This window comes from Nycticebus coucang, chromosome 7 (genome assembly GCF_027406575.1).
Source record: "Nycticebus coucang isolate mNycCou1 chromosome 7, mNycCou1.pri, whole genome shotgun sequence".
NCBI classification, from domain to species: domain Eukaryota; kingdom Metazoa; phylum Chordata; class Mammalia; order Primates; family Lorisidae; genus Nycticebus; species Nycticebus coucang.
Genome location: NC_069786.1, coordinates 9,377,733 through 9,396,860, shown reverse-complemented (window position 1 = coordinate 9,396,860; position 19,128 = coordinate 9,377,733). Strand labels below are relative to the sequence as shown.

General features: G+C 43.5%; 1 protein-coding gene across 2 annotated transcripts in view; it reads right to left on the bottom strand.

The window, feature by feature from the left end:
* ERCC3 (ERCC excision repair 3, TFIIH core complex helicase subunit) overlaps positions 1–19,128 on the bottom strand; it is a 41,560-nt gene that overhangs the window by 1,793 nt on the left and 20,639 nt on the right. Inside the window, exons 10-14 of one of the 2 annotated variants that reach the window (XM_053596422.1) lie at positions 14,802–15,004; positions 7,481–7,577; positions 6,231–6,348; positions 2,696–2,814; positions 451–603 (exon numbers count right to left, since the gene is read on the bottom strand). In XM_053596422.1, coding sequence (XP_053452397.1) covers positions 451–603; positions 2,696–2,814; positions 6,231–6,348; positions 7,481–7,577; positions 14,802–15,004 — 690 coding nt within the window. Of the gene's footprint in view, positions 1–450; positions 604–2,695; positions 2,817–6,230; positions 6,349–7,480; positions 7,578–14,801; positions 15,005–19,128 lie in introns of those variants that run through there. The other variant, XM_053596424.1, reaches the window with a different exon arrangement.

Sequence of the window (19,128 nt, the reverse complement as noted above, 5' to 3'; positions counted from 1 at the left end):
GTAAGTATTAAGCTACCATGATAGCCGCTTCTCAGAGAGATCTTACACGGCTGAAAGGCTCAGCTTGATCACCAAGAAGGGTAAATGACTTGCTTGTGGCCAAAAAATGGCAGCCCTGAGCCTGTCATGCTCCATTCCATGGCCACCCTGCTGAGACCTGGGGTCACCTGCTTGCCATCCTGAGCTCCAACGTCAAGGTACTAACACAGATACTCACACCAGACTGTTATGTGATCACAGCAGGCCACCACTCACAGCCACATGAGCTCGGCTATGTACAACAGCAAGACGGGACACACACCAAAAGGGTAACGGGTTATTTCTATTAATTCCATCTTCACATTTATCTGTGCTTTCTAAATTTAAAAAACTACGTGCACATGTGTATGTGTATACAAACACTGTTCTTGGGAGCACTGCCACCTGGAGCCTCCTCAGCTACTCGCTCACCTGGCTGGATCTGGAGCCAAACTCCCCCGCCACCACCTCCTCCTCGGCGTCCAGGTCAGTGGCTGCCAGAACTTTCTGTAAGAGATGCTGTTGCTCTTCTTTCGTCGAAAATGCCAAGTCTTCCTCCTCCATGCCAGCAAGCTTTGTGATCACCTGCAAAGCCCAAACCACCAGGCATGTTCCCTCCTGCTCTCTCTGCCTTGGTCCTGCTGTGTCCTCTGGGTCCATTGCTCTGGTCACTAGCTACCAATGGACAGCTCCTCTCGGGCATCTTGGAGACCAGAGTCAGGACCTGCCTCTAATAGGGAGCTTGACTAATGATTGTGCCACAGGGAGTTTCAGAATTCTAAAAAAATCTGCTTTCAGGACACAGCCGTCTAAATGATACTGTAGGAATCTCAGTGATTTAAAGGCTCTTTTGGGTAGTTACCCATCTTGCACCAGGGAAAGGGACAACACACTGAAAAGCATAAACTGCAGCCCTGCAACCTGTTGTGCTCGGAACCCAGGGCTTCCAGCAAGGGTGAACACTTAAAATGATAGGATGTCAAGAACTTATTTATAGACTTTCTCTAGAAGAATGAGAAAGCAGCATGATTTCCGGGCGATCGGGTTTTCCTACCTACAGGGATAACTTACTACAATTACTACAAGGCCTTCCTGTTCCCTGCAGAAAGCTTCAATTGACTATGTAAGTAAGGGCCACACCTGCTCCAATTCTCACAATGTTTACCTGAAGGGAAACTCCTAGGAATTAAGGATCTGACTGAGTCGTACAGGTGGCCAGAGGTCAGGAGTAAAGACAATGTACACGTGTGTCTTAGACTGACCATTCCAGGGTCATGACTCTGGGAACTCTAACTGTTGCTCTTGGCAGGCTGCGTTGAAGATGAGCTCCAGTCAACACAGACAACCATAAGCTCAAGTGCCTTTCTGTTGAGTTACTTTCTTTTTTTTTTTTTTTTTTTGTAGAGACAGAGTCTCACTTTATGGCCCTCGGTAGAGTGCCGTGGCCTCACACAGCTCACAGCAACCTCCAACTCCTGGGCTTAAGCGATTCTCTTACCTCAGCCTCCCGAGTAGCTGGGACTACAGGCGCCCGCCACAATGCCCGGCTATTTTTTGGTTGCAGTTTGGCCGGGGCCGGGCTTGAACCCGCCACCCTCGGTATATGGGGCCAGAGCCCCACTGACTGAGCCACAGGCGCCACCCCTGTTGAGTTACTTTCAAAGAACTGAGAGCAGCTCTTTCTGACGTGTGAGTCTCTTGCCCTATAGGAATCCCTGCTGTTCTTAGCAGGGACTTTTACAGATAGGTAAAAAGGTCAGGATGCAAATCTTTGAAAAAATGTGGGCTCAAACCCCAAACTTCCTGTACCTAGCCCAGCAACAGGTCTGAAAAGTGTCACTGCCTCTGGCTATACGAGAGGCCAAACAACCCTGTCCTCCTGTCAATGGTTGACAATGGGAATGCTCACCAATTCATAAAGAGCCACAATTAAAGTGTATCTGAAAAGGTAGCCTATAGCCTTTTGCAATCAAGATGGGAACCTGTGTGTTCTGGTGACAGCCTTTTAATGGACAGGGGCAATTTTCTTCCCTGCTTCTAGAAGCCCCCCCCCCCAAAGCCTTTGGGGCACTAAATCTTGATGTAAACTTAGTATTTCTGATAACAGGAAAGAAAACAAATACCTTATCCAGTGAAAGCTAGCCAAAGCATTTGAATACCCAAGTTATTCAAATATCTGACCTATAGTTTGGGGATGGCTCTGACATCTGGGAGGCAAGCTAAGGCCGAGAGCATACAGCTGACAAAAGGAAGAGCTCTCGGGTGGCACCTGTGGCTCAAAGGAGTAGGGCGCTGGCCCCATAGGCTGGAGGTGGTGGGTTCAACCCAGCCCAGGCCAAAAACTGAAAAAAAAAGAGCTCTCCTAGCCACCTGGAAGGGCACCCCTGAGAAAGCAAGCCAAGGGGCTCAAATTCACACAGTGGTGGACACAGTGTCAGTCACAGTGCTTGGACACCTCCGTCCTACCAGGCTAGTTCACTTCCCACCAAAAGCTGAGGCTGCCCTCAGCAATTTGTGCAGAGACAAAGGGAGTCTGAGAAAATGTCCCTAATCCCCTACTGCTTTCTGTGTGTGCTTGAGGGTTTGTCACAATGCCAAGAATGGCCCCCACTTCTGGAGGCTGGCATATCAAAAAGGCCTTGGTTCTAGTCTGACCATAGGCCAAATAGTCATGTACCTTAAAGCTATAACCTTGATCTACCAAGAATCTCTGGCGCTTGGTTGAGTAAGCCATTTCCTGTGTGTCTTGGGACACCAGTGAGTAGAAGAAGGCATTGTACTCCTCTGCGACCATCCCTGTGGGGAGGAGAGAGAAGGGAAGAGAGAAGACGACTTTAGCCAATAGAATGTCAGGGGCAAAGGGTCCCAGGCTCAAAACCAAGCTCTGCAGAGGGAAAGCTCTGCAGTCGGGGGACCTTCAGAGGCAGGAGACTTTGCAGAGGACTGCGTCAAATCAAAAACCTTTTGTGCCTCCAAGGGCACCAGCAATAAACTGAAAAGGCAGTCCAGGCATCAGGAAATATTTATGAAGCAGACAAGGGCTGACCGGAAAGTATCCAGCCATCGGTAATACAAAATTCCAATACTCCCCAGGAGAAGCTGGAAACCCTGGATAGCACTGAGCTCTATATGCACAATGATTTTTCCTATGTATGCATGTTTATGATAGCTTATTATTTTTCTTGAGACAGTCTTACTTTGTTGCCCTCAGTAGAGTGCTGTGGCGTCATACCTCACAGTAACCTCAGACTTTATGCTCAACCGATTCTCTTGCTTCAGCCTCCCGAATAGCTAGGATTAGAGGTGCCTGACACAATGCCCAGCTATTTTTAGAAACGGGGTCTTGCTCTTGCTCAGGCTGGTCTCGAACCTGTGAGCTCAGGCAATCTACCCGCCTTGGCCTCCCAGAGTGCTAGGATTACAGGAGTGAGCCACCGGGCCCAGTTTTTTGTTTGTTTTTTTTTTTAAACAGAGTCGCAAACTGTCACCCTGGGTTGAGTGCCGTGGCATCACAGCTCATAGCAACCTCAAACTCTTGGGCTTAAGCAATTCTCTTCCATCAGCCTCCCAAGTAGCTGGGACTACAGGCACCCGCCACGATGCCCGGCTATTGTTGGTTGGCAGGCCCAGGCTGGACTTGAACCTGCCAGCTCTGGTGTATGTGGCTGGCACCCTAGCTGCTGAGCCATAGGCACCAAGCCCAGCCTTTTTTTGTGGCTGTTGTTAAACAGGCCTAGGCCAGGTTCGAACTTGCCACCCCTGGTGCACAGGGCTGGTGCTCTAACCACCGATCTATAGGTGGCCAGCCCTATAATAACTTATTTTACCAATTAGGCACAACAAGAAATTGAATAAAATAGAACAATTATTAACAACCTGCTGTAATAAAAGTTATCACAGGATAAGGCCATAACTTTTGCAGTTTGAAGAACAACAACATTAGCATGAATCTCTTTTTCCTTCTTCACAATTTCACAGATAGATGATTTGTTCTAGATGGTTCCTGGAACACATGGAGATGGGGGTTTCCTGGGGGCGTAGTGGTAGAATGCAGAGATGGGGGTCTCCAGGAATACAGTGGGGGGCCCCGTGGGTACAGTGTGGGACGTGGAGATGGGGTGTCTCCACTGGTGTGGTGGGGGCCATGAGAAGAAAAAAAAGATTTGTTTTTACCACAGATCTGAGCAATCTTAGCATATAAATTTGTTTTTCTTTTCTTAATGAGAACTTTTACTTTTTCACTTGAAGGAAGCACTTCATGGTTTCTCTTTGGCAACTGCCAGTATTTACCCTTGCACTTTGAGACCATAATGTAGTGAACTATTTGTGACTTGAACATGAATTCTGTGACACTGCCACAGTGTGTCCACTAGTGGATCTGATAACTGAACTGGCTACTAAGTGACTAACGGGTGGACAGTGTACATAGCAGGCAGACACTGCACAAAGGGATAATTCATGTACTGGGTGCTACTCAGAGGGTGTGCAACTCAGAACTTACAAATTATTTCTGGAATATAAAAATATTTCGGGTGGCACCTGTGGCTCAAGGAGTAGGGCGCCGGTCCCATATGCCAGAGGTGGTGAGTTCAAACCCAGCCCTGGCCAAAAACCAAAAGAAATTTCTATTTAATATTTTTGGACCATGGTTGACCACAGATAATTGAAACTTTGGAAAGCAAAACCTTGGCTAAGGGAGGACTAGGACAGAAAATCATGTAGCCCAAAAGACCTGATCCTTCAGGAAAATCTGAACATCTTTGCTTCATAGTGAAATGTCAGTAGATCTATGTACTGCCTTTAAATTCAATTGTTTCTTAGTCTTACAAGAGCCTGGAGATACACAGGCTTCAAAAAGCTTTTTGTCAAGCAGTATTTTGACTATGAAACCATAATTCTAATCACAAAGGAGGTTTTTCTTTTTTTTTTTGAGACAGAGACTCAAGCTGTTGCCCTGGGTAGAGTTCTGTGGCATCACAGCTCACAGCAACCTTCAACTCCTGGACTTAAGCGATTCTCCTGCCTCAGCCTCGCAAATAGCTGGGACCACAGGTGCCTGCCACAACATCTGGCTATTTTTTGGTCGCAGTTGTCATTGCTGTTTGGCGGGCCCAGGCTGTATTTGAACCTGCCAGCTCTGGTGTATGTGGTTGGCACCTTAGCTGCTTCAGCCACAGACGCGGAGCCTCACAAAGAAGTTTTTTAATTAGAGTAAGACATAAGCAATGAATTACTTTCACAACTGCTATACTGTTATCTGTTTATAAAAGCTATAGTCTATCCAGCAGTTTATAAAGTCAATTCTCACAGCAGTCCCAGCAAAAGAAGATTGTTACTCCCACTCTGGATGGGAAAACCAAGGTTCAGAGGGGTAAATAATTTGCCCAAGTTCATGCTATTTCTACCATCTGCCCTATCTCCATTTTAAATACAACGAATAAGCTGCCTATGAAATGTATTTGAATATAGTGTGACTTCAATACATTCCTACTAATGTTGCCACTTTCAAACAGCCTCACCATCTAGATGTCTCTTATGATACGCAAATTCCCTGAGGGCAGGGCCTGTATCCCTGTCTCAGGATATGGCTTAGTTCCAGTAAGAGAAGAGCCACCTCTTAGCAGTAATGCCAGTCCCCACCATTCCCCACTGCTAAGGGTCTGGGCCCTTTCACTGCACTTACCAAGCACAGAGGCACCACATTGCCTCAGTAAAAGCCTTTGCAACGCTGCCTCTCACCTCCTCGTTCACTGAGCTTGTGATGCCCCTGCTGTGGGCTGCCACCAGGGCAGCACTATTTACACATTAAGAGGGATGTGTCCATTCTATGGCTGCCCACACTGCTCCTATCAAACTCTCGCCCGTCTCCTGCCTTGAGATCCAGGCAGCTTCCAGCTCCTCCACTTCTGCTAGTGGCCCAGCTCTGCTCTCTCTTCTATTACACACCATTAAGCACTGCCTTACCCTGGCTCCCTCTCAGCATCTACCAATGCAAACACTAAGTGCAGGGCATATCCCTGTAAATTCCAGCCCCTGCACTAGAAAACACCCAAGGTGCAAGAAATAATGAAGGGGCCTGGGAATCTTGGTCCTTGCTTTGGGCCCTGACTGTACAACCCCAGGGCACACTGGCAACTCACCCTTACTCTCTTCCTACTCAAAGTGGTCAAGGGGAGAGATCCCTTGCAGCTTAAGAAGAGAGATCACTTTACCTTTTTTGGCTCGAAGCACCCGCCCGAGCCTCTGCGCCTCCTGCCGCCTGGAGCCACCATGGGAAGAGATCTGAATGAGAACATTTGCTTCTGGAAGGTCAAATGATGTGTCACCTACCTACAGAAATGAAGCAGCTATGAGTTTGGGAAAGATTTTTGTTTTTTTAAAAGATAAACAGTTCTCCACTATGTTGCTTGCCCAGGCTGGTCTCAAACTCCTGGGCTCAAGCGCTCCTTCGACTTTAGCCTCCTGAGTAGCTGGGACTATGGGCATTCACAACCACAACTGGTAGGAAAATTTCCATATACGAAACAAAAAGAAATTAAATAAGCTCTACATACCAGAGTTCATCTGATGCAGGCAGAGGTGAAGTAATGGATCTCAGAAAGGCAACTGTGGGCCTCTAGGACCTAGTATGAGTTCTCCTAGGAGCACCCTGAAGAATCACCACCACATTTCAGTAATCTTCACAGTGCTGGGTGCCAGGGGCCCGTAGGGGACAGAGCCCTTCAACAGGTACTCGCTTTGGTAATTTATTTCTTTAGCTAGAGAAGCAGGTCTTCACAAAACCATCCATACTCCTATGTGGTGGCCACTGAGACCAGTAGCCCATGGGGGACAACACAACCTGGGAGAGGCCACTGCCTGACACAGGACTCGGACTGCAGGTGGACTCCTCAGCTCCAGGGCTCCAACCAGCCACAAACACATTAGTTGGTGCTTACTTGCTCAGTCATGATCCCTCTGAAGGTACAGCTCACTGTTTTGGGGCTTTAGGTCTGCCTTAATCTGAATGAAGCCATTCCTGAGCTAGACCTGTGTGAGTCTATGCTGACACTGGCCACCTACCATCAAGCCACACCACGGGCAGGGGCAGGGGCAGGACAAAGGATCCACAACACCCAGGATTCTCCACAGGATTCTTCGCAAAGAGAACCTCACCTGAATGCCTACTTTTGACAGAGTAGGAAATGAACTTTCATTCCTTTCATAAAGGAGATACAACTTAAAACTTCTACATCCCCCAAAGAGGTGGGAAAAACCTCAGTTGAGCAAAGACCCTTTATAGATAGTATCTAAGATGCATGAAAATCATAATTCTGCAGAATCCCATGTCCTTGGATGTGTGGGAATGAAAACACATACAGAATTTCCTTCAACAAACATGAATCAGTGTCTGGGAATTCCAGTGTACCCTGGACCACTGGAGGGATTAGGGCCTCACCCCCAACCTACATGCCACACAAACCTTGGATATAAAGATGGTGTTGATTTTGGGGTTGTGCTTGAAATTCTGGAGAATTTGCATCCTTTCCCCTTGGGATGTAGGCCCATAGATATAGGGTCTAGAGAAAAACAAAGCTGTGTTAGAAAGATGGTAGAATCACGTCTCAGTTATCCTGGAAGCACATCAGAGGGAAAAAGGAATTCACACAGTTCCCTCATAGGATGCCCTCTGCATGCAGAAATATCAGAAGAACCACCTGCCAGCCCCATCCTCCAAACCTCCCTGCCCTTCCCCCAAGCATGGAGTTTATATAAAGAGTATCCCTAGATTTCATCAAGCCCAAAGAGAGTGAATGGATTGAACTCCCCTCTCAAGAGACATAGGCTAGCAGAATGGATAAAAAAATATAAGCCAAGTATCTGCTATCTCCAGGAAATGCATCTCATCCACAAGGACTCATTTAGACTTCACAGGTTAAGAGATGGAAAACAATATTCCATGAAAATACAAAAGAAAGCTGGTAGAGCCATTTTTATATCGGATAACATAAGACTTCAAAGCAACAAAAGTAAAGAAAGACAAGATGATCACTATATAAAGATAAAGGGAACAATTCAACAAGAAGACCTGATAATTCTAAATATTTAGGCATCTAACACAGGTGCACCCAGATTTAGAAGCAAGCCCTAGTAGATCTGAAGTGATAAACAGTAAGATGGTAAAAGCCAAGGACATCAACATCGTTCTGATAGAACTGGACAGAGCCTTCAAGCAGAAAACAAATAAAGAAACAAGGAATTTAAACAAGACTCCAAAGCAAATGGGCCTGACAAGCATTTTCAAAACATTCTACCCTGAAACAACTGAATATACATTCTTCTGATCAGTACATGGGACAGTGTTCAAGACTTACTACATTTTAGGCCACAAAAACATGTCTCAACAAATTATACCAGACCATAGTGGAATAAAATTAGAAATCAACTCCAACAGAAACACTCAATTCTATACAAAGTCATGGAAATTAAACAACTTGCTGCTGAATGATTACTGGGCCAAAGAGGATATTAAGATGGATGGATACAGGATTCTTCAAAGTACATGAAAAAGGGGACACAATTATCACAACCAATGGGATTCAGCAAAAGCAGTCCTAAGAAGAAAATCCACAGTCTTAAATGTATGTATGTGTGTGTGTATATATATATAATCAGAAAGATTGCTAATCAGTAATCTAATGCATCATCTCAAGGAATTACAGAAGGAAGAGAAAACCAATCCCAAACCCAGCAGAAGAAAACAAGTAACTAAGGTCAAAGCAGAACTAAATGACATCAATACCAAAAGAATGATAGATAAGATAAACGAAACAAAAGTTGGTTCTTTGAAAAGATAAAAAAATTGACAGACCTCTTGTTAAATTAACCAAAAATAGAAATAAAGAACCCAAAGAAGCTCAATCAGAAATTAAAAAGGAGAAATTACAACTGATGCCAGAGAAATTGAAAACATCATCTTTGAATACTATAAAAACATCTATGTATACGAACTGGAAAACACTGAAGAAATAGAAAAATTCTTAAAAACACACAACCTCCCTAGGCTTAATCTGGAAGAAACACAACTCCTAAAGTGACTGATATCAAATAACAAAGTTGAAGCAGTAATAAAACACTTTTCAATGAAAAAAAGTCTCAGACTAGATAGTTCGCAGCCAAATTTTACCAAAGAAGAACTGTTACTTTTACTACAGAACTTATTTCATAACGTTGATAAGGGAAGAATCCTTTCCACCTTGTTCTATGAAGCCAATATCACCCTGATACCAAGACATAACAAAAAAAGAAAACTAGACCAATATCCCTTAGGAATACAGATGCAAAAATTCCCAATAAAATTCTAGCAAACAGAATTTAGCAATCCATCAAAAAAATAATCCATGCCTGTAATCCTAGTACTCTGGAAGGCCGAGGCAGTTACACTGCCTCAGCTCACAGGTTCGAGACTAGCCTGAGCCAGCGTGAGACCTCGTCTCTAAAAATAGCTGGGTGTTGTGGTGGGGGCCTATAGTCCTAGCTACTCAGGAGGCTGAGCCAAGAGAATCACTTCAGCCCAAGAGTTTGAGGTTGCTATGAGCTATGATGTCACAGCACTCTACCAAGGGTGACAAAGTGAGACTCAGTCTCAAAAAAAAAAAAAAAATCCACCATGACAAAGTGAGCTTCATCTCAGGGATATGAGGCTAGTACAACATATTAAACTCTATAAACATGGCTCGGCACCTGTAGCTCAGCAGCTAGAGTGCCAGCCACATACACTGAGGCTGGTGGGTTTGAACCTGGCCCAGGCCTGCCAAACAATAATGACAACTACAACCAAAAAACAGCCAGGCATTGTGGCAGGTGCCTGTAGTTCCAGCTACTTAGGAGGCTGAGGCAAGAGAATCGCTTAAGCCCAAGAGTTTGAGGTTGCTGTGAGCTGTGATGCCACAGCACTCTACCAAGGGCAACATAGTGAGACTGTCTCAAAACATAAATAAATAATCAAAATAATCATCAAATCCCATAAATGTGATTCACCACATAAATAGAAGCAAAAACAAAGACCATATGATCATCTGAGTAGACACAAAGAAAGCATATGACAAAATTCAGCACTCCCTAACAAAGTTGGCATAGCTAGAACATACTTCAATATTATAAAAGCCATATACGACAATCCCACAGCCAACATCAGACTGAATGGGGAAAAACTGAAAGCACTCTCACTTACATCTGAAACTGGACAAGGTTTCTGTGTCACCACTTCTGTTCAACATTGTGCTAAAAGTCCTGCCCAGAGCAATCAGATGAGAAGGAAAGCACGGGTATCAAATGGAGAAAAGAGGTCAAACTATCACTCTTTGCTGACAATATGATCTTATATTTAGAAAACTTCAAAGATTCTGCCGAGAGATTACTGGAATCGACAAACTCAAAAGAGTCTCAGGATATAAATTCAATGTATACAAATCAATAGCATCCATATACCAGCAACAGTCAAGCTGAGAATCACATCAAAGACTCAATACCTTTCACGGTAGAAGCAAAGAAAATAAAATATCTAGGAATATATTTAACCAAGGAAAAAGTTCTCCAAGAGAACCAAGTTCTCCCTCTCTCTACAGGGAGAACTATGAGAACTGAGTTGTAGAGGATGTAAATAATTGAAAAAATATAACATACCCGTGGATTGGCAGAATCAACATCATTCCAATGTCTATACTACTCAAAGTTATCTACAGATTCAATGCAATTGCCATGAGAAATCCAGGGACATTTTTCGCAGATCTAGCAAAAATAATCTTACACTTTGTATGGAACAGAAAAGATCCCAAATAGCTGAAGCAACCTTAGGCGAAAAGAAAAATCAGAAGGTATCACTTTACCAGACTTCAAGCTATACTTATGAGGCTACAGTAACCAAAACATGCTACTGGCACGAGAACAAAGACATAGACCAATGGATTAGAACAGAAAACACAGATACAAAATCTTGCTCACGTTGCCATTTGATATCTGACAAAGTAGACAATAACATACACTTGGGAAAAGAATCCTTGTTTGATAAACGGTGCTGGGAAAATTGGATAGCCACATGTAGACGGCTGAAACAAGATCCACACCTCACCACTCACAAAAATGAATTCATCATGGATAACACACTTAAGCCTAAGACATGAAACTAGAAGAATTCTAGAAGAAAATGCAGGAAAAACTCCTATGGACATTGGCCTAGGCAAAGGATTTATGAAGAAGACCTCCCAGGCAATCACAACAACAAAAAAAATAAACAAACGGGACCTGATTAAATTAAAAACCTTCTGCACAGCCAAGGAAATGATCAATCCAGTGAATAGATGACATATAGAATGGCAGAAAATATTTGCATGATATACATCCAGTAAAGGGCTGATAACCAGAATCCACAAAGAACTAAAAAAAATCAGCAAGAAAAAAAATCAAACAACCTTATAAAAAAGTGGGCAAAAGACATGAGCAGAAGCTTTTCAAAAGAAGACGGAATAATGGCCAATAAACATAGAAAAAATGCTCAATATCTCTAATCACAAGGGAAATGCAAATCAAAACCACAGGCCAGGTGCAGTGGCTCACACCTGTAATCCTAACACTCTGGGGAGGCTGAGGCAGGAGGATCACTTAAGGCCAGGAGTTTGAGACCAAACTGAGCAAGAAAGAATCAGACCCCATCTCTACCCAAAATAGAAAAAATCAGCTAGCCATGGTGGTGTAAGCCTGTAATCCCAGCTTCTTGGGAGGCCGAGGCAATAGGATCACCAAGCCCAGGAGTTTGAAGTTGCAGTGAGTTGTGATGACACCACTGCACTCTAGCCTAGGCAACAGAGTAAAAACAACAAGAATTTAAACACAAATCAAAAACCACAATGAGGTATCACCTAACTCCAGTGAGAATAGCTTTCATCAAAAAATCCAAAACAGACGCTGGCATGGATGTGGAGAGAAAGGAACCGCAAACAATTACAACCTCGATGGAAAGTCTGATGGAGATGTCTTAAAGAACTAAAAGTAGACCTACCATTTGATCCAGCAATCTCACTATTGTTTACCCAATGGAAAAAAAATCATTATGTTAAAAAGATACCTACAGTCAAGTATTTACAGCAATACAATTCATAATTGCAAAGAGATGGAAACAACCCAAGTACTCCTCAATACATGAGTAGATAAATAAAATGTGGCATATACAGATGTGTGTGTGTATACACACATATGTACACACATGCTATGGAGTACTACTCAGCCATAAAAATGGTGAACAAATACCTTTTCTAACAACTTGGATGGAACTGGAGATCATTCTTCTAAGTGAAGTTTTGCAAGAATGGAAAAACAAAAATCACATGTACTTAATACTGAATTGGAATGCATCAACCAACATGGTAGTAAACCTCAACAGAAAGCAAGCTGGTTGGAGAGGAGGGACAGATTCATACCTTGTGGGTACCATGCATACTATCCAGATGAGGGGCACACTTATAACTTTGACTCAAACTATACAAAAGCAATTATGTAACCAAAACATTTGTACTGCTGTAATAACCTGTTACAAAAAGTACAGGTTAGAACAATTGAAACAAAAAAACTTGAAAAAAAGATAGTGCAGGGAATGGAAGCAAGCTTCATAAGCTTTCAGAGCCTAGGAGAAGGCACTGTATTCATAAAACAGGAAGTTACCAAGACAGAACTCTTAGAAATTAATAAAAGTTTTCAACAGAGGGACTAGAAGACAAGGGGATCAAAAAAATAGAAGGCATGGCGGGACCCGTATATCAGTGGGCAGGGCACCAGCCATATACAACAAGGCTGGCGGGTTCAAACCCAGCCTGGGCCAGCTAAGCAACAATGAAACTGCAACAAAAAAATAGCTGCGCACTGTGGCAGGTGCCTGTAGTCCCAGCTACTTGGGAGGCTGAGGCAAGAGAATTGCTTAAGCCCAGGAGTTTGAGGTTGCTGTGAGCTGTGATGCTACAGCCCTCTACCCAGGGTGACAAAGTGAGACTCTGTCTCAAAAAAACCCCACAAAACAATGTAATCACAGTACACTATATGCCCCCGGTGAACAATACTTAAACAATCAAAACCATGTAGCACTGGATGTTAATTTAACCCTCAACTTGTGCTATTACCATATCGGAAGGATGGTGCGAGAAAAAACCGAGAGACGAGACAGAGAGTGGTGTATGTAAGAACGCCAAATCCTCATCTCCTGTAGTGGGAAGTTAAGAGGCAATTTCTATAGTTGATGATCAAGAACCTCCTACATAAGTTACTACTTACAAATACAAAGGTAAAGAGTAAAATAAAAGAGTTAAAAGTGGCTGCCTTCAGAGAACAGAAGTTATGGATAGGAAGATAGGAACAAGTAATTGCTGTTTTTCATAATCTAAATGTTAACTTTGCTAAAGAAAGCCTTTCTGAATTAAAAACAGGTATAATTATAGAAACTTGAAAAATTTTATCTTTATGCCTATTTTCCCATCTATATAATGAGAACAATACCTCACAGGGCTGAGGTGAGGATAAATAAAGTATGTGTACAGTATGCCTAGCACATAACTTGCCAAAGACAAGCTGGTCTATTTCATTCCTCCCTCTCCGCCCCCACAGAAAGAATTAAGATATGTCTACACAGAGGACCTTGCCTTCTGTGACACTTAACCGCACATGGAAGTCCTGAATCAATGCAGAGGAGGCACAAGCCCCTTCCTCCTTACTTGGCAGGAAATTTACAATAGCAGGTTTTATTTATTTATTTATATATATATATATATATATATATATATTTGAGACAGAGTCTCACTCTGTTGCCCTTGGTAGGGTGCTATGGCCTCACAGCTCACAGAAACCTCCAGCTCTTGGGCTTAGGCGATCCTCTTGCCTCAGCCTCCTGAGTAGCTGGGACTACAGGTACCCACCACAATGCCCGGCTATTTTTTGTTGCAGTTTGGCCGGGGCCGGGTTTGAATCCACCACCCTTGGTATATGGGGCCAGCACCCTACTCACTGAGCCACAGGCGCCACCCCACAATAGCAGGTTTTAAACACAGCTGTCTGGGTCGGCAGGCGAGTTCATGAGGACATGGGGTGGGTGTTTCCTGAAACACTCTTTCCTGGGATGCTGGCCTAGCCTACTTGCCTTCCTAGCCTTGGACCAGAGTCAGGCTTTGTCTCCACACACAGTGCTCGCCGACCCCAAAACTTGACACGCCAACTCCCACCCACCTCTGGAACCCACATCTTTGACAGGGCCTCACCCAGCTCTGTCTAACTCTCTGGGATCAGGATGACCAGCCTCCCTTTTCTTTTTTTTTTGTAGAGACAGAGTCTCACTTTATCACCCTCGGTAGAGTGCCATGGCGTCACACAGCCACAGCAACCTCCAACTCCTGGGCTTAAGCGATTCTCTTGCCTCAGCCTCCCGAGTAGCTGGGACTACAGGCGCCTGCCACAACGCCCGGCTATTTTTTGGTTGCAGTTCAGCCGGGGCTGGGTTTGAACCCGCCACCCTCGGTATATGGGGCTGGCGCCCTACCGACTGAGCCACAGGCGCCGCCCACAGCCTCCCTTTTCTCATATGCTCTGACTTCTGACCTCTGACTCCAAACACTTGCTTCTCCATCTTACCTAGTTCCTAAGACCAGGGCCATAGAACTAAGACCTTTGGGTCTCAAGAAGTTCTTCACAGCTTCAAAGAAGAAAACAGGTACCTTCTACCCTCTCAGTGGGGAAGATAAACTGGGTTCCAAATTTTTAATTCTTACTTATTCAGCCGAATGGCATATTCCTTCAGGGCAAACACGTTGTCAGCAAAGACAATAATCTTGTCATTCCTTCTTTCGTGAAACTTGATCAGAAACTGGCAAGCCCTGAATTTGTTGGGATTCATGGTATACAGCAAGATTCGTTTCTTAGTTTTAATTGCCACATACTCCCGGTAAAACTCAGGGGACATTGGGCACCAAACCTGTGAAGCAATAAGAATCAGAGATCATTCTTAACATCATACAATTAAACATTCTTAAAGCCTTTTCATTTGGCAGAATTAAATTCAAAACAAAACCGACCATTGGTATGTGAATCATATCTCAACTGTAACTGTCAAATGATAAATACACACACAAAACAAAACTAAACCCAACCTATTCATAATGTTGAACACTATATCACATGTTAATAATTATCACTCAATTATCACTCAATGTTTAAATGCCATCATAACCCAGGGAATCATTTTCACACCACCTGCAAGTAAGGGAAAGGAGATTCTCATCTAGAGTGCCAGTAATTCCTCCATTCAGACCACACCTCCACACACACATCAGCACTGCTACTAAACTGTCCCCCTATACACACACACACACACACCACACACACACACACACACACACACACACACACACACTCTTTCTCTCTCTTCCTGGTAGGGTTAGGAGTGCTTCAGTTAGGATTCTGGGGCCAACAGTGTGTAGACTTTCACCACCAGGCAGCACTATGGTATGAGGAGCCTTCATTTCATCCTTGCTCTGAACCCCAGCCCTCACCCACAAACATCTATGACCAGTAAGCTCCGAGGACCAGTAAGCTCATCTCAAAGTCAGGCGTGTGATAGGGTAAGGAAATGGAAGACTATTGCACATTTATTCTAAATAATGAGAAACCATCATGGTATATAAGACACTAACAATCCAAGAAATTTCACAGACAAGCCATCTGATGACTGGGTGACATTCAATCCAATCTGAACTCTGTGTCTCAGTCTCCTCCTCTATAGAACCACCATGCTCACAAGGGGAGAGGTGACATAGAGAGGTGACAAGCAGAGCTCTCCCCGACAGCGTGGGCACCCAGGGAGGCTTGCTGAAGGCCTGTCACTGTGTGGGCTCTGACAACTCACAGTCTGCTGCTCTGCTCACTGCTGCTCCCTACACCACAGCAGCCCTAGGGACCAACGTAGCATACATTCTCAAGTCTCTCCTCAAAGGGACCTCGGGGGCCTTTCCTGACCACTCCATTTAAAATCCCAGTCCCATTTAGTCTGAAGATATACTTCAAACAACACAAACACACAAAGGTGATTCACTGCAGCCATGTTTATAATTGTACAATGTTGGACATCTAACTGTACCAACATGAGAAGGTTGTATAAACATGGTCTGGCCATACAAAGGCGTATACTGCAGCCGTGAAAAAGAAGAAGACCACTATGAGCGATTTCCAAGATTTATTGTTAAGTGAAAAAAGCAAAGTGCAAAAGAATGTCTACAGTATGTTACCTTTTATGAAGGGGAAATAAGAAAATACACACTATCTGCTCATTTGTGCAAAGGAAATTCAGGAAGAATACACAGAAATGACAAGTGTGGCTCGAGGGGGAATGGTGGGAGGATGAGGAAGAGTGATGCTTCTCGAAGTGAACTTTTGTATGGTTCAGACTCTCAGAAACACATCACAACGATGATAAAATATCAGCAAACTTGAAGGTGATGGGCGAACCAAAAATGGAATAAAAATAAAAACAAATGAACTTAACTAAGTTTAAAAAGGAATATCATAACTACAGAAGTGGGGATGGAAGAACCAAAGTCTTTTAAACACCTAAAATACAGTATTTGGAATTTATACCCGTAGGCCACAGAGAAAAAGATTTGTAACTAGATACTGAACTCTAGTTTTTATTGATTAGCAATTCTGAAACTCTTTTATGTATATTCCAGTATTAAGCAAGTCACTAAGTTTCCATTGTGGAAAAAAGGAAGCCTAGTTTCTGAGAAAGGAATTACAAATACGGGAAAAGGAAAAGTTCCAGTGAAATCTGTGACATTAGATTTTATTGAATTATTGCCATAAATTCATGGTTTTAACATTATGGGCAGATGAAAATGTGTGTACATTTTGTGTACACGCATATGTGTACACCCCGCCACACACACTTTTTGACTCTGTCCTCACCTGAATCAGTACTGCAATGACATCCTAGTAGTAATGAACATACCTAGCACCCAGATCTTGGTTTTTAAATCCCATTGTCTACTAAAAGGACCCAGGGCTCCTTGAAGAAATGGCTGAGTCCAGGACCAGGGGAAGGCAGGTACCAGATGAGGCTGAAATAATCTTGCTCTGTCAGAAAGCAAGGACACGATCAAAGCATGATGAGTCAAATGGACATAGAAGCCACATGGAGGGGCATCTCACTGGTCAAAGCCGGGGCAATCTGAGCACTCAGGAAAGAATGATGGTAACGCCCTCCATGCTAGGGCTGTGCTCAGTGCTGCTAAACTGAAGGAAGCTCCAGCACATATCCTGAAGCGCCATGAGTTTCAATGCGGATCTACACAATTTCTTCATGCTGCCACCCCTGTGCAGTTAGGAGGCATCGCTATACACCAAACACCATGCTGAGTTCCAATCTACAGGTATCACTTCTATTACGTTTTCTGGCTCCCTCTTGAGACTTCATTAGAGTTTCCAGTTCTTTATAGTCAAAGCAATTCATTACTGACAGCAAAATCTTTAAAACCCTACATTTCATAGAACATAAAATACAAATGGCCCATAAATATGATTGATAAACAGGAAAATATATATTCAGACCATAGAAGTATCATTTCACATATCAGATTAGCAAAAATTAAAAGAAAAAAATTCACTGTTAGGTGTTGGAGGAGACAGGGCACAACCTCCCTTACCCCTGACTAGTGGTAACAGTAGGACATGACTAGTAAACCAGATACCCACAGACCCTCCCACCAGCAGTGCATTTCCTAGGTCCATCTGCCAGGCAGGGGCTTCCACTTGGACTGCTTTACACCACAAACCAAACACACACACAAACAATTTTATGAAATAACATATACACTCACTCATTAAGCATAGATTCTGGTAGATTCTAATCACTACTGGTCACAACCCAGTAAAGTGATCTTGCCACTTTATGGGGGGGGGGGGGCACTGTCCACAGTGTGAATCACACTGCTTTAGAAAAACTCTTACATAAGGGCACTAGGAAATAGGGACAAAAATACAGCAGCAACAATTTTATAATAGCAAAAAAACCTAAGTTCCAGGTTTGTAGAGTAAATCAGTGGTTGTCTAGGGCTGGCAACAAAAGTAGAAATCACTGTAAACGAGCACGAAGGAACTTTGTGGGGTGATAGAAATGGTCTAAAACCAGATTATGGGGATAGCTGTACAACCCTTTCCTTCTACTAACATCACAGAATTGTACATATTCAACAGGTGAATTTCACGGTGTGTAAATTATACTCCAACAAAGCTATTAAAAAAAGACAACTTAGGCACTGTGTGTGAACATGCGTGGCTCCACTGCCAAGCAACCATAGGAAAATTCCAAAAAATCAAAACAAAACAAAAAACCAATACAAGGCAGAGCCAAATTTTCAAGCCACAGAACCTGGGTGGTAGCTTCCTTTCTGCCATTGCCCAAATTGCTGGCATGGAACACCCAGGAAGGGCGGCTGCAGAATGAAGCAAAGGAGATTGCTTCTCTCAGGCGTCTGACCAACACGTCAGCTGGGGGCAGGAGAGGGGGGGACAGAGAGGGAAAACTGGCAAGAACATCTGTGGTCTATGTCTCAAGGTTACCCCAACACACAAGCATACAGAAAAGAAAAATTAAGGAGAGAAAGTATGTGAGAGGAGAAAGTAGGGGAAGGAAGTGAAGAAGAAAACACACATGAGGAGGAACCAACAAAAAAATTCTAGCAACATTAAAAACCAGAACAGATCAACGGCCCCCAAGGGATCACAAGGCAGCTGCCACTCAGGATCCCACCTATAAGGAAACTGTGGCAATGACAGAAAGGGAATTTTGAGTAAGGATGGCAAAAACAACGAAGGGAAATGAAAGGAAAATGGAAAACCACCAAAAGAAAATCTAAAAATTCACCCAAGAAATAAATGAAAGACATGATGAAGTAGAAAGGATATACCAAGCTTGAAGAACTGAAGGAGTCATTTAGGGAGCTTAAAGATACAGTAGAAAGTATAAATAACAGATTAAACCATGGAGAATTCAAGGAGAGAACCAAAGAGTTTCAGACCTGGAAGATAAGCCTCTTGAGCTCAGTC